General features: G+C 43.3%; 1 protein-coding gene across 1 annotated transcript in view; it reads left to right on the forward strand.

Annotated features, from left to right (window-relative positions):
- The window catches only part of ATP2C2 (ATPase secretory pathway Ca2+ transporting 2), a 211,102-nt gene that overhangs the window by 163,329 nt on the left and 31,182 nt on the right, over nt 1-16,591 (forward strand). Inside the window, exons 22-23 of the mRNA XM_030204530.1 lie at nt 5,680-5,748; nt 5,838-5,954. Coding sequence (XP_030060390.1) covers nt 5,680-5,748; nt 5,838-5,954 — 186 coding nt within the window. The remainder of the gene's footprint in view (nt 1-5,679; nt 5,749-5,837; nt 5,955-16,591) is intronic.

Genomic DNA, 16,591 nt, shown 5'->3' on the forward strand with positions numbered 1-16,591 from the left:
TCCAGCAGGTGGATAGACACACTTTTCAGCCTCTGGTTCTGAGTGATTTGCTCCTGGTCCCTAGTTGAGCTTTGTGGGTGGCTTGAATCTACAGAGTCATATCTGGAGGTCTTCATATCCGTGCCTCTGGTGCCCTGTGAATTTACTTTTTCCCTCCCTTTGCCTCTGCCCTATTTCCTGTGGAGTTCTCTTTTTCCAGCACAACAACGGAAAGAGGTTTACTGGAGAGCATGGGACAGAGTATCAGTCCTGATCCATTCTCATCTGGAGTAAGACTTAATAGAGACTGTGAGCTTGTGGGGAACAGCAGCAATTGTAAGTCCAACTAAAGTTTGACTCGGAACCGCAGGGGAGGGATCCTGATTCACCAGCAATTGTGACAGTCGGGGTGAATGGCGATTCCCGTGGAGGCAGTTAAATGGTTTTCCCTTTGTGGGACCCGCTGGCTGGTGTTGCAGTGCGTGCAAGCCAGGAATCCCACTGGATGTGGAGGAAACGGCAGCAGCACATCTTCGGATTTGGCGAAGCATCCAAATATGTTGGGGACTTCGGGCTCTCCAACAGGGGGGGCCTGTACGCAAGAGATGGGAACGGGCACCATTTTGTTGGGGCCAACTGGCAGTGAGGAACAGACTCTGTTTGATCATACACAGTGTACAGCCTCCATTTTACAGCCTCAGGGCCCAACAGATCATTCATCTGCATCAGGATCTTTGTTTTCTCCAGAGTTTATATTGCTCTTACACCAGGCCTATTTACTGAAGCAGAGACTGTCAAAGCTGCTTCAAGGTACTTCAGTTTCTTGTCTTCCTACTCCTCCAGCACCTAAGTGATTTTGTTTAGACCTCCAGGAGTGGGGAGATGAGGCTATCTCTGCTTCTCCCTCCTTATCTGATGTGGCTTTGGTCTGTTCAGAGGAGCCAACATTGAAGTAGATGTTAGAGGAGGGAGATCCAAAAGTACTGAGGTTGTTTTATAAAGAGGAGCTTGATACTCTTATTTCTGAGGCACTGGCAGTGCTTTCTATTGAGGAACCTTCTGCTTCTGCATCAGGAGTTCCATCTTCATTGATCGTGAGAGGGCTTACAGGTCCTTCTAAGGCCTTCCCGATGCATCAAGACATATCCAAACCTTTTGGACGTCCCTCCCTCCAGGTCTCTCTCAGCCAATCCCTGCGCGTTTAGCTGATACTGGTAACAGCTAAACGTGCTGGGATTGGCTGAGAGAGACCTGGAGGGAGGGACATCCAAAAAGTTTTGATTTGGACTTCCTTGCACGTCCCAATCTTGTGGGGGGGGGGGGGGGCACAAGCTGAAAACAACCTTGGAGGGGACTGTTGAGAGAACTGTGGTTGTGGTCAGTTTAGGCAGGTAAGAAAAACAGGGACATCCTTTTTTTTTTTTCTCAGAGAAGTCCTTCCTAATGGCAGGTAAGAAAAACACGTCCGAGAAGGACACCCATCACAGAAGCTGCAGGAAGATGTCCAGCTTGTGTTATTTTATTTGTATTATTTTTTTTATTTTTTATTTGTAGCATTTGTACCCCGCTCGATAGCAGGTTCAGTGCGGCTTGGTATGGTACAAAGTAGCACAGAGTTAATATAAAGTATGGAACAAAGTATCCGAGATGACATTTAGGCTCATTTTCAAAACACTTAGCCTTCCAAAGTTCCATAGAAACCTATGGAACTTTGGAAGGCTAAGTGCTTTGAAAATATGCATAGTTACATAGGGTGTGGTACAAAGTATCACAGAATTAATACAGTGCAAGAGACAAAGTATCAGAGATGACATTGTTTCATAGAGTAGGTCAATAGTAAGAGATGTGGGGAAAGGAATTGGTGTTTGGGTAATACTAGTGTTGTGGAGTTGGGTTCAAGAGTTAGGATGGTTCATTTGGGTAGGCTTGTTTGAAGAGGTAAGTCTTCAGTAGTTTCCGGAAGGGTAGGTGTTCAATGATTTTCCTGATGTGTCGAGGTATGGCATTCCAGAGTTGGCTGCCTATAACAGAGAAGTTGGATGCGTAGTAGGTTTTGTATTTGAGGCCTTTGCAGTTGGGAAGATGGAGATTGAGATATGTTCGAGAAGATTTGATCCAGTTCGTGGGTGGAAGATCGATCAGGTTGGACATATAGCTTGGAGATTCACCATGGAGGATCATGTGGATCATTGTGTGGGCTTTGAAGTTTATGCGTTCCTTGATGGGGAGCCAGTGAAGTTTTTCCCGTAACGGTGTTGCGCTTTTGAATCGTGATTTGCCAAAGATGAGTCTAGCTGCTGTGTTTTGGACGGTTTGGAGTTTTTTCATGATTTGGGCTTTACAACCGATGAAGATGCTGTTGCAGTAGTCGGCATGGGTGAGCACTGTGGATTGTACTAGATTGCGGAAAGTTTTCTGTGGGAGGAATGGTTTTACTCTTTTCAGTACTCACATCATGTTGAACATCTTCTTCGTCGTGGCTTTTGCATGAGTTTCTAAAGTTAGGTGTTTGTCTAATGTTACTCCTAGAATTTTTAGATAGTCAGATATAGGGATTGTAACGTCAGGGTTGGTCAGGATGGTTGGGATCTGAGTAGCGTGTTATGATGATAGGATTAGGCATTGAGTTTTTTTCTTTATTCATTTTCATCTTGAAAGCGTTGGCCCATGATGTTAGGATGCTCATGGCAGTGGTTATTTTCTCTGAGATTTCTGTAAGGGTGGATTGGAAAGGGATGAATATGGTGACATCAGCGTAGATGTAGGGATTTAGGCCATGTTTAGATAGGGATATTGCTAGAGGAATCATCACAAGGTTGAAAAGGATCGGGGATAGGGGTGAGCCTTGGGGGACTCCGCATTTTGATGACCATGCAGGTGATACTGATGAGGTTGATTTAACCTGATAAGATCTGGTGGTGATACAACTTTTTATCCACTTGATGATGTTTCCGCCGATTCTTAGTTTGTCCAGTAGTTTCGTAAGAATGTCATGGTCTACCATGTCAAATGCACTGGATAGGTCGAACTGCAGAAGAAGTATTTTGTTGCCAACTGAAATTTCTTGTTTGAACTTAGTTACCAGGGTGAGTAATACTGTTTCTGTACTGTGTGCAGGTCGAAAACCTGATTGTGATTCATATAGTATGGAGAATTTTTGTATGAATTCGTTAAGTTGGGAGGTCACTCTATTTTCCATCAGTTTGGTTAGAAGAGGGATGGAGGCCACAGGTCGATACTTGGTGATGTCATTCGCTGTTTTTTTCAGGTTTTTCGATATCGGTGTAAGTAAAATATTGCCGTGTTCGGAGGGGAAGGAGCCTTGTTGAACTAGGAAATTTAAGTGGGTGGTGAGTTCTGTAATCGTTCTGGTACATTTTTCATCAGATAATTGGGGCACGGATCCAGGTGGCAATGATACTTGGAGAGTTTGGATAGTGTGGAAGTGACGAGCACTTGGATGTGGCTAGGAAGTGAAGGACGTTCATAAAGGACATCCCTGACTAGCACTGGATGTTTTTTTCCCCAATTTGTTTTTTTGTTACATTTATAGAAGTTTTTAGAGGCTGCGCAGCCCCAGCGAGAGGTACAGACCTCCTGTTAGATTTTCCACGGTTAGGTAATCGGAAAACTGTAGTGCATCTCATTACAATACGATTTATACACATTGGGGTACTAATTTGCTCATCTGCATTCCGTTTTCGTTAGCTGCTACCGTGATCGGAAAATGGCTCGGAGAAGCATTTAGTGCTTGCCACGGTTTACTACTTGCTCGGTAATGGCTCGTTAAGTTTAGTGCATCTGGCCCTGGGTGTATTAATTGACAGTCACCTCATGTTCGAGCCTCAGGTTTCCTCAGAAGTGAAAAAATCCTTGAGGTCTCTTTGGAAGCTAAGGAGAATCAAATCATATTTCTTGCCTGACATCTTTAGACTGCTAGTTCAATCCTTGGTTTTAACTCGATTCGATTACTACTATTCCATCTATGCTGGATATAAGGAAGGTGTCCTAAGACGGCTGTAAACAGCCCAAAATACAGCAGCTAGGCTTGTCCTCAAGGTATCATATTTTGATAGAGCAACTCCATTATTATGCAAGCTGCACTGGCTGCCCGTTAAAGCCAGGGTTATGTTTAAATTATGTGCTTTACTCTTTCATGGCACCGGATTACCTGTAGCCCTTAATAATTATTCCCCTTTGCAATATAACCTTTGGTTCTAGGGACTACCTTAGATTTCATCTTCCAGATTGGAAGAGAATGTATTTATTTATTTATTGTTTGCATTTGTATCCCACATTTTCCCACCTCTTTGTGGGCTCAGTGTGGCTTACAATAAGATAAGAATAATGAAAATACATTTGTTACAACTTGGTTATGGGTTATATTGTACAAGTTATGCGAGATAATCGAATTATCATTAGGAATATCACAATGGGACATCAACATTGAGACATTGGAAGGAGACAATGGGAAGCTTAAGGGCAGTGTTAAGACACAAAGGCATATGGTGTACATATTTCTGTGAGTAAATGTATGAGTAATGTGGAATTATGGGGGATGGGAGATCGTAAGTGGATGTATGATGCATTGATGAACAGTGAGTGTGGACTCTGTGTTTTGGTTCTTTCTGTAAATTGATTCAAATAGATGGGTCTTCAGTAATCTGTGGAAGGATGCTTGTTCGTGGATCGCTCTTAAGTTGCGCGGCAGTGTGTTCCAAAGCTGCGTGCTCATGTGAGAAAAGGTTGACGCGTGTAGCGTCTTGTATTTCACGCCCTTGCAAGTAGGGAAATGGAGGTTGAGGTATGTTTGGGAAGATCTTCTAGCATTTCTGGGTAGTAAGTCAATCAACTCGGACATGTAGGCTGGGGCTTCGCCGTGAATGATCTTGTGGACTAGTGTGCATACCTTAAAAGTGATGCGTTCCTTAAGTGGAAGCCAGTGTAGTTTTTCTCGTAGTGGTGTTGCCCTTTCATACTTTGGTTTTCCGAAGATGAGTCTGGCTGCTGTGTTCTGGGCTGTTTGAAGTTTCCTCAGTGTTTGCTCTTTGCAGCCTGCGTATAATGAGTTGCAGTAATCCAGATGGCTGAGGACGAGGGATTGCACTAGGTTACGAAAGACGAATCTTGGGAAGAATGGTCTTATCCTTTTCAGTTTCCACATGCAGTAGAACATCTTCTTAGTTGTGTTGTTTGCGTGGGTTTCAAGTGTTATGTGGCGGTCGATAGTGACTCCAAGGATTTTTAGCGTTTTTGATATTGGAAGGTTTAGGTTTGGTGTATTTATCGCGTTGAATTCGTTAGTGTTGTATTGGGAGGTGAGTACCAGGCATTGAGTTTTTTCTGCATTTAATTTCAGGCGGAATGTGTCTGCCCATGTGTTCATGATGTGTAGACTTTGATTGATTTCGTTGAAGATTTCTTTGATGTCTTGTTTTGAAAGGGATGTATATTGTCACATCACAATATCACTATAAGTCTGTTCACTCTGCAGATACCAAGTTGCTAAGTGGTGGAATTCACTGCCAGTGGCAATCAAGGGTCAGCCTGATTACTTGGTATTTCGCAAAAGAGGTCACAGCATAAATTGCCATTCAGATAGGCAAATATTTACAAATTATGAACCATCCTTCTTTTAAAGCCATCCTGTTATTTTCATATTGAGTTGCACCTATATCTTTTTTTTTTTTTCTTTTTAAGGAATGCCATCGAGGAAGGAAAAGGGATATTTTACAATATCAAAAATTTTGTTCGGTTCCAGCTAAGCACGTAAGTTTTTTTTTAAATTCAATAAAATTGCCAAATTCCTTCAGAAGTGTGGCCTAGAATTGTGATGTCCTGTCTCCCTCTTTCTACAGGAGTATTTCGGCTTTAAGCCTCATAACATTATCCACGGTGTTTAATTTACCCAATCCACTGAATGCTATGCAGATCTTATGGATCAACATTATAATGGACGGACCTCCTGCACAGAGGTAAGAAGCCACAAACTGGAATTTTTATGCATATTTCCTGGAATGCCACTTGAATGCTGTCTTACAGTGTATCCAGTTTTTGTTATCTGAATTCTGAAATAATTGTTATGGTATGATTCTTCTGAAACTTAGTATCACAGTAGGTATCTGATAAGGACTGTTTGGTCCACACACCTGGTCTTTTTGTTCCCATTTATACTGCTCATGCTAAGTATATCTCCCAGCTGTCATCCATAGGTTCTTGACTGCCTGGAAGATATTGCTCCTTATCAAAGTCAGTTTTCTTGTCTTTCTCCATGGTTCTCTGTCATTCTGGTACTACTACTACTACTACTACTTAACATTTCTAGAGCGCTACTAGGGTTACGCAGCGCTGTACAATTTAACAAAGAGAGACAGTCCCTGCTCAAAGAGCTTACAATCTAATAGACAAGTGAACGGTCGGTCCGATAGGGGCAGTCAAATTGGGGCAGTCTGGATTCACTGAACGGTAAGGGTTAGGTGCCGAACGCAGCATTGAAGAGGTGGGCTTTAAGCAAAGACTTGAAGACGGGCAGGGAGGGGGCTTGGCGTAAGGGCTCAGGAAGGTTGTTCCAAGCATAGGGTGAGGCGAGGCAGAATGAGCGGAGCCTGGAGTTGGCGGTGGTGGAGAAGGGTACTGAGAGGAGGGATTTATCCTGTGAACGGAGGTTACGGGCGGGAATTAGATGGTCTTCAGTTCTTTTGCCTCAGATTAGTCTTCTTTCTCACCCACCTTCCCCAACTCTCACACCCCCCAGGCATTCCTTAATTTAGAGGCAATCATGTTTATTGCAGACATGATAGATCGCCTTTCTGAGGCCCAACCAAAGCGGTTTACATTTTCATTATAAAAAGTTTAAAAAATTACCATGAAAGGGAAAAAAAAAAAAAAAAAAAAAAAAAGAGTAAAAGAATAAAAATGATCGCAATTAAGAGGACAAGGGAAATTTGTTACACAGGGTATTTTTTGTCAGCAAGTGATTCACAATGATCATGTTCAATACAATATTTACAGTTCATTGAGAATCAAACAAAAGATAAAAGCTTAAAATATACAAAATAATCTCAAGCCCCTTTATGTCAGTTTAGGCCTTAATAATTCAACAACTCACCAATATAAAGGCGGAGACAGCAGTTCAGCAGCGAGATGGACGCTACCCAGTCTTTTAAATCAAGTGCCACAAAAGTATGATTACCAGCTGGTGATGTAGTATATGTGCACTTGGTACAAAGAGCTCCAGGATCTCAGAGAATGAGTCTGATCTCTGGAAGCTTGACAAGCAGACTTGAAGAAGCTGAGGTAGACAGAGAGGTATGTAGAGGAGAGCTTCAGGGACATAATAGTCTTACTTCTAGGTCTGGCAACCTCTGTGTTGCCTTGGAAGACAGGTGACCTGTAAGAGCATCACCTTGGTGAAGCAGAAAGATCCTTTTGCAAGGACAAGCCCTCCAGGAGATGCAATATCCTCTCATACCAAAGATGGTTCTCCAAGGGCTTCTACCTAGGAGGGAGAGGTTAGGAGAGTAATTACAGCTGGGTGGCTAGTGGGCATGAGGAATGCTTGGTCACTTGCTTGCTTGATGCAAAGGTGATGGACCTCATGCATCACTGAGATAAGATTGTAGACAGGACTAAGGACATGTCTTGGTACATGTGAATACCAAAGACAAGGGAAAATGTGAAAGGAAGATTCAGGAAGTCAAATTTAAGCTCTTAGGTAAACATTTGAAATCTTTCAACATTTATTTAGGAACTAAGCATTATTCAGAGGAGGGAGGATCCTATTCTTAAACACAGGTTTCATCTTAACTGGGGGAAAAACAGACTGCTGGCATGGATGTTTAAAAAGGAGAACAGAACAGCTTTTAGACTAGAAATTGGGAGAAAGCGAACAGTCGCTTAGAAGCGCATGGCTCAGAGTGGGATATCTTTACAGGACACCATCAAAAGAGTGAAGTAAAGGCATCTTAACAAGTTACAACAAAGAGAAAAATAAGCCAGGTACTTTTACAGGAAGAGCAGACAGAGTAAAGATTGCAAATTATCCCTGTCAACTGCAAAGCAGTTTGTAGATACAAATCCTCCCAAGGATTTTCACTAACTACACCCTCTCCAAAAGACATTACATGATGTGATACCCACAAGTGAGCCTTCTCCAGAGTAGCCTGAAAGGCTCCACTTAACACAAGACTACCTTTGCTTCAGGAAGCAGGTGAAAGCTTGGCTCTTCAACCAAGCCTTTAACGGAAGAAGTAACTAACTTGTTAGTATCACTCACACACACAAGGATTGACTCGGGCTGCACATACTGCAGCGGGACATGTTTATCCATTCCTACCCTAGCTGAGATGATATTTAACCATCTCTCTGACCTCATGTGCAACTTTCTTCAAATCAATGACCTTACTTTCTAATTCTTCCTACTTTCTTACTCATCTATATGTTACAACTTTGCCTTACCCCTCACTACCAATTATAATGTTCTATTATGTATTGTGTAGTCATTGCAAGTAGTATACCATGCCATACTTGTTGTTTGAATATTTTTACTGCTCTAATTGCCTCCTGCTCATGTTTGATCTATTCTTACTGTACACCGCCTTGAGTGTACATGAGCATACATTTGTCCGCATGTCAGTGTTCGTCACTGTAAGTTCAGGGAGGCAGTGGAGGTTCTTGCTGATCTTAAGTGCCATCCTCTGACACTCTCTTACCTCAATGCACTCTCCTCTCACCTTCTGTGGAACAGGTGTCTCATTTTCTTCCAGTGCTGCATGGCTGTCAGTGACTTAAAGCTGCAGTATCTAAACTCCCATTCTATTCTGATGAGTCATTGGAAACAGCAGGGGAGTTTGGACATTGTGTGGGTCAAAGTTGCTAAGAGTCACATGATACCTAAAGAAGACAGAACAGCTGTTCTGGAAGTGGCACCTGCAGCAATCTTGCTGGGAAAGCGAGAAGGGGGGGTTAACAAACTGGGGGAGAAGTGGCTTTGTGGTGTTGAATTTGGAAACAAGATGGTAGATACTAATGGGGCAAGTAAGCAAGGGTGACACTCCAGGCTGGTGTTAGGAAATGGCAAACAGGGTAATTGCTCTGGGCTCCATTGTACAGAGGGCTCCAAGCCTGTCTCGAGATAAAAGTGAAATCCAGCTGATCAGGTTTCTTTTGACTTGGGAGACAACATTGGAGAAGAAATGGACACCACCTGAGAAGGAATTGAGGCACTGCCACGCTATGAGTCACTTAACTGCAAACTTTTGAAAGGAATATTGCAGCTCTAAAAGTATAGGAATGACAAGCACCTTTCATCCCTGATGAAGGATTCTTCGAACCAGTACTCTGTCGGACGACCGCTGCCAGTGAGAATTTGAAATCAGTGTTACTCTGTTGTAGATTATTGATTTTTGCCTCTTAGTGGTGTTTGTTCTCTGTTTAATGTGAAGTTGGACAATTTCAGAAGAGACAATTAATGACTTGAAAAAAGTATATACTTATAGCTTTTGCGTGGTATTTGCACGTATACAAACAAGAGATTTGTTTCATTGCACAATATTACCACTTTAATTGAGGGGGTATTATGATGCATGGAGCGTTCATTTTAGCCGCAAAATAACAGCTTCTTTCATTGAGAGTTGCTCAGCTGTGGGCACAGCTATACTGAATCCCTTTCATTCACTTCTCTTTTGAAAGTCTCTTGGGGATTGTTTTTTTCAAGAGAAAAAAGGCATAGCCTGCAGATGGGCTCCAGTGTCTTAATACCAGCCCTGGTGACCCTTTCTGAGCTGGGGGAGAAAGTGTGTTATGGGGAGGGAGCTAAAAGAGCAGTATGTCAGGAAAGGTGCACTAGGGGAAGGCATTGAATGAGAGAGAGTGTGTGTGGTAGATGATTAAAATCGTCAGGTGGGGAGAAAGTTTGGGAGCGTTATAGAAGAAATTAAGTAAAATGAAGAATTTGTTTTATTTTTGCTTATTTCCGATATGACAAAGAAGGGCAACCTTCGAAAGCTAATCAAGAAATGTATTAAGTTATGTCCAATAAAAAAAGGTATCATCTTCTTTTCTTTTCCATGTTTTATTTTGTTTGATTTTATTTTTGTGAATTATTTTGACCTTTTCTGAGCAGTCAGTTAGTCATATCATTAGACCCCCCCTCCTCCCCCTTTGCCAAGGCCAATTTGTACAGGAATTTTAATTTTATTTTTGTTGCATTTGTACCCCGCGCTTTCCCACTCATGGCAGGCTCAATGCGGCTTACATGGGGCAATGGAGGGTTAAGTGACTTGCCCAGAGTCACAAGGAGCTGCCTGTGCCTGAAGTGGGAATCGAACTCAGTTCCTCAGTTCCCCAGGACCAAAGTCCACCACCCTAACCACTAGGCCACTCCTCCACTCCAAGGAATGGTCCTGGCTCTCATGTTTACTTTTTTTTTTTTTTTTTTGTGGAAATAGCTTTTACTTGAAAAAGATGAAGATGACTTCCATACCTAATCCAATCCTTAGGTACGTTGTCCCTGTTGGTTCTCTTTCCAGCTTCACAAACACTTGCTTACTATTTACTTACACAGAAATACACAGATATGGAGATTTTACATGTGTTAAATATGGAAATGGACTCATTATCTTTCACCTTTTTTTTTCCATTTCCAAGACAAAGGATGTGGTGGCAGTTAGAAAGTTGGAACATCCTTGCCACCCTGCTTTTGTACGGCTTCAGTTAGGTTTCATTGTACACAGTAACACAGTAAATAACGACAGATAAAGACCCACACGGTCCATCCAGTCTGCCCAACATGGTGGTTAGAGCCATGCCTGCCATTCTGTGCGGACCCCAGCCACCCATGCTTAAAGAACAAAGGAGCTTGATCAGCACAAGCTGGAAATATGTGAGCAACAGTGCCAGTATTCACATTATCAGCCTTTACTTGTATATTCTTTATCATTTATTTTGGGGTTACCATGTGCCCGACTGATGTATGTGGATGTTCTTGACACCTTTTAGTCAAAATGTTTAAAGTGTTGAAAACTCTCCAGCACTGTTATAAAACTAAGAATTCAGGTGCCCAGAGCTGCTAGAGGAGAGCTGTGACTTCCTTTGCTGAAGTTTTAACTATGAAATGTTACAAATTGTGAGTTTCCTGGTTTGGAAGTTAAGTGATTTTAAATGTCCAGACTTTCACAGACACTCTAAAGCATGGCTGTAAGAGGGTGTGAGAGGTTTAAGAGCCAGACAAAAGAGCTTTACTGTTTAAATTTTATGGGTTTTGTAATGGGGGGGAGGATGTGCAGTGAGGTCTGTTGCAAGACTTCTGATTGGCTGTTTGAGGCCCCAGGGGAAAATGTGAGGCAAGCCTGAGGGGCAAAGTGTAGGGATGTGCTGGGTAGAGTATTAGCCACGAGGAGTTATGCAGTCTGGGTCAGTGCTGAGGAGAACAGGGCCAGAGCAAAATGCTGGGAGGGAGTGGCGTGGCTGGGTCTCCACATCCCTGAAGAGTTTGGCCTATGTGGGTGTCCAGTCATGTGTGCCCTTGTCCAGAGAGATTGGAGCTGTTCCCGTGAGACTCTCCCGGTAAAGGGGTCCTGCCCCAAAGAAGAAAACTGTCATCCCCCCACTTGAGCTATGTATCCATACGCATATCCACATTAGGACACTGACCTGACTGAATTTAAGTCACATTAAGACAAAAGATTCCTTTTTTTTTTTTTTTTTAATACTGTGCAAGGTTGTATTTGGGTATTTGATCTGCTTGTTGCTGAGATTCGTAGTCCTCGAGGTGGGAAGGCTGAGAAGAGCCAAGCAACAACCCAGTTCTGGGAAAGTGTGTAGGATATTTTGTATCATTACAGGAGTTAAGTTTGAAATTGTTGAGATGCTAATTGCTGCTAAGTTGGACTTCTTATTGCTATTATAATTTTTATTGCAAAGTATTTGTGTTTTAATAATTTTTATTGACGAGACAGACCAAAATACAAATAGCAACGATCTGTGAAGAAACAATATAACATTGTCCACAATCATCAACTTTTTAATCAATGGAATACCCATCTCCTTACCCCTCCCACTAAATGTTGCTTACTATCAGTTGGTTCCAAAAGCTACACAAGACTACCAGACACAGCTCCTCAGGATATGAAAACATGAGAAGAAAAAGAAGTCAACTGGTAATATAACCAATGAGACAATAATATCTATGATGGGTCCCCAATTAGTGCTTAAGCGAAAGAAAACCAAATAATTTTATCCCCCCTACCCCCCTCCCGAACCCCCCCCCCCAAAAAAAAAAACCTACCCATCCCACTAACGTTTACCCTACCTCCCCTCTCCCCTCTAGGAACTAAGGATCCTCTTAGAAGGGGAGCTGGCAATAGTATCAAGGAGCAGACTACGACCTTGGGGGTGTAAAATCTGTATATACAGACCCCAGATGGCAAGGAAGTTTTTCCTTCTCTTTGGCGAAGCCCGAATAACCTTTGCCTCCCAGGTCGCCAGCAGATGTATTTCATTCCTCCAATGCAATAAGCCGTGGGTTCCGGTAACGTCCAGCATTGCAAAATACATTTTCGAGCAACCAAACACATTTTGCGGAGGAGCTTGTCTTCATTCTTGTTTCGGCCCCTAAAGGCACCCGGTAGATCTAACAGCAATTGTTCCACTGTTCCCTCACTCTGTATATCCAACTCTAATTCCCAAAGGTGTCTAATGCGACGCCAGAAAACTTTTATTTTGGGGCAACTCCAAAACATGTGGGATAAATTACCTGAGGTACCCCCACATTTCAAACATGATGGCTCCATCAGACACCCCATGTGGAACATCTGTGAGGGCAGGATATATCCTCTGTATGTAACCCTATAAGCACATTCCCTTAAACGAGCATCTGTAACAAGAGTGGGTATGCGTGGAATTGAAATTGATATATCCCAATGTGCCAAAGTGACCCCCAACTCCTGTTCCCAATTACATTTCTATTGCAAAGTATTTAACACCGGGTACTATTCTACTGCAATATTATCCTACCTCACCGAATGGTACCCTGTTACTGAAACATTTATTTTGTTACATTTGTACCCTGCGCTTTCCCACTCATGGCAGGCTCAATGCGGTGGGCAACGGAGGGTTAAGTGACTTGCCCAGAGTCACAAGGAGCTGCCTGTGCCGGGAATCAAACTCAGTTCCCCAGGACCAAAGTCCACTAGGCCACTCCTCCACTCCACTTGAACACTTCCATTTTTTAAAATTTCTATTCCATTATGTCCCACAGATCAAGCCAGAGATGAGTGGGTTATGTCCCCCTACCAGCAGGTGCAGATAGAGAGAACGCTAGATCACTGCCATAAAGAACACCGTGCAGCAGCCTCACTTTCAGTATTCTCTCTATCTCAGCAGGTGGACTGACATATCCTGTGCAGCTCTCAGGATGGTGCTTGCTCCTGGCCTGTTCCCTCAGGTCTAGTTGAGCTGGGAGCCTTGCCTTTCTCTGCCTGCCTGTTGGGGATACACCTGGTGGAGCCAGATCTCTTCCCCCCTTCACCACCATTTGCCTGCCTCTCTGGTTCCAGTCTGGCTAGCTCATCCATTCACCTCTTTAAAAAAAAAAAAAAAAAAAGCTACAGAGCACAGTTTGCCAGTGAATGTCTGGGTGTGTTGGGTGCTAGCTCTTCTGTTTCCCTGACTCTGTTTTCCACATCTCTCCTAAAACTGTAAGTGCCTTTACTCTGACAGTCTAGCCCGTGGAGCGCTCATGGCAGCTCCTGTTGGGATTCCTGGTGAGCAGTTTCAGGACCTTGTCCTGTCCTTATTGTTAGCTACAGCTGGCTTTCCTCCTTTGTTTTTACCCCAAGTTCTTCCCCAGGACTGGCGGAGGGGACATGGCGGGTCTTTGCGGGCTCTGCGTCCACCAGTTAGCAGGTTTTTGTACTTTTGGGGATGTTTCTTCCCTTATTTTGACTTCACTTTTATGGAATTTTCGTTGGGTCATCAATTTCCTGCTTAGCTAATTCTCTTAGTCGGGGAAACCTTTCTGGCAGTGGCCAGTACAATTTTATTTCAGTGCCTTATTTCCTTGTATGCTTTAGCTGGCGTTGGGTGATCTATGTGCTCTTTGCACGGTTTTGTAAAAATAAAACAAAAAACCAGAAAGCACCTACTTGCAGGACCTTTCCTGAGTCTGCCTACAGTTTCTCTACTGGCTGAGTGTCAGATGTTTTACCAAAGCAGTAGTAGTCTGTGGGCTTTGCTTTACCTACTTCAAGGCAGCACTATGTGGCAATGGGAATGGCTGCTTAGCCTAGCGCTGTCTTTAGCTTACCTCCGGTGTTGGGCTTCCTTTCTATCGTGCGGATTTGCTGTTTCCTGCATTCTGCTTCATGCATGGTCAGATTTGCCCTGGCTAGTATCGGGGGGGGAGGGGGGGGTTATTTGCTCCTCATTGACTCATGGAGGACTAGTTTTCCTGGTCACCACTGACACTTTGTTAGCAATCCGGATAAGTTCTGAATCTCATCAGGACATTTGCATTGAGTTTACAATGGCCTCATTAATATGTTTTTCCCTACAGCCATGCCAGTTGCTGGCTTTCTCCGGTTCACTTTCCACTGTAGTCTTTCCCAATACCATGCTCTTTAACCTACTGAGAGCTCTGAAGCAATTGCAGTCTTCTTTTGCAGTGCTTATTGCTTATGGGGCAGGTCCTTTGGATTTCAGCTCCCCTTTTGTTTTTCTCCAGAGATTGCTGCCTTATCTATGACATTGGCAGGGCATTGATGCTGGCATTTGGTTTGCTTCCAGGACTAGCATCTGGTCTGTTTACATTGCAGCTTATTTTTCTCCCTGTTGGCATTCTGACCATCTAGGGGACTGTCATCTGGTCTCTTCTCGTGTCGGGGCTGACTGTCATGTCAGGTCTGTCATCCTAGCTTCATTCTGGATGATCTGCTATCCTGTCTCTGGGTTGACATCCTATTTTCTTACAAAATGGACATCCTGTCTTCTGGCAGCACTGTTGCCATCTTAGGTTAATTCAGAATGGACATCCTGCCCTCTTATGTTCTTTCAGAATGGACATCCTGTCTTCTGGCATGCAGCCTCGTTACAGGATTGGCATTTTGCCTCTTACAGTGCTAGCATACTGTTTTTTTCCAGGTAGGTCATTCTATTCCTTTACATGTTTGACTCATGAAGTCTAAGGAGTAGCCTAGCGATCAGTGCAGTGGACTGTCATCCATGAGACCCAGGTTCTGTCCCCACTCCAACACTATTCGTCCTGCCTCCTATCAGGGCTGACATCCAGTCTTTGACAGCACTAGCATCTGGTTTATTCCATGGCTAGCATCCGGTTTCGTTCAGGGATGTCATTTGCTACATTTATGGACCTACCATCTGGCAAACCCTTTAAAATTCTGTTCCATTCTGGCATGGCGGCCCTGTCTGCAGGTCTGGCATTTGGATCTCAGGTGGGTAGCCCTTATATTCCCTTGAGGAGATACCAGGGTGCCCTGTGGGGCTGACATCTTACCTTTTGTTTGAAGGGGGCTTGTGTTTTCCTTGTTTTTAGGCCTTTGTTCTTCTCAGAGGAATATCTTTCTCTTGCCCAATCTGGCCTCTTTTTTTTCTCTTACTCAGACTGGGGTCTGGTCTCATTCTTGGATGAGCATATGACCTTTTTAAACAGGACGGCAGCCTTTGTGGTTGCAGGATACTCTTCTTAGCTATCAGGCTATGGGCCTTAGCGGCATAGCATGTCTTTATGGTCTGGCAGTCTTTCCTTTTACATCTTTTCTTATCTGTAGGACTTTGCTACGCCATAGTGTCACAGAGTGGACACGTCATCTGGCACATTCATCTTTGGATTTGCATTTGAACATGTATAAGGCTACTGGAGACCTTATCTTGTACAATGTTATCTATAGGAGTTCTTCCCCTTTTATTCGACTCCACTTTGGATGCCCTATCTATCTCTGCCTGGAGATAACTGTCTTTCTCTGACCCACCTGCTGGTGGCATTCTCCACTGCTTGGGGTGCCTTTTCTTCTCTACTAACTGCTGGTAATTGATGGCGTTCTTCATTGGTTTCTGGATACTGTGCCGTCTTCCATGCTCGGGTCAACCAGTTTGCTTGGGACCGCTGAACCATGGGTGGATGATGTCAATGCCTCTTTCAGGGGGTTGTGTTTCAGGGTTTCCTACCCTGAGGTCTTGTACCCTATATTATTATTATTATTATTATTATTATTTATTTATTTATTTATTGCATTTGTATCCCACATTCCCCCACCTATTTGCAGGCTCAATGTGGCTTACATAGATTTGATAACATTGTCATAGCTGGATATCAGATACAGTTAGTTATGTGTAGCGATTAAGGAAGGGGAGAGGGAAGAAGGAAGAAGGAAGAGAGTTGTTGAGGTAGTTATATAGGGTGTGCGTTCATAATTGAGTGGACTTAGTGAAGTTATAGGTTTTCATTGTAGGCTTTGTTGAAGAAGAATGTTTTCAGAGATTTTCGAAACATAGTTGTTTCTTTGATTGTTTTCAGGTCTGTAGGTAATGCATTCCAAATCTGCGTGCTCTTGTAAGAGAAGGTAGTGGCGTACTCTAACTCATTCAGGGCTTCTAG

This window comes from Microcaecilia unicolor, chromosome 5, assembly GCF_901765095.1.
Source record: "Microcaecilia unicolor chromosome 5, aMicUni1.1, whole genome shotgun sequence".
Taxonomy (NCBI): Eukaryota; Metazoa; Chordata; class Amphibia; order Gymnophiona; family Siphonopidae; genus Microcaecilia; species Microcaecilia unicolor.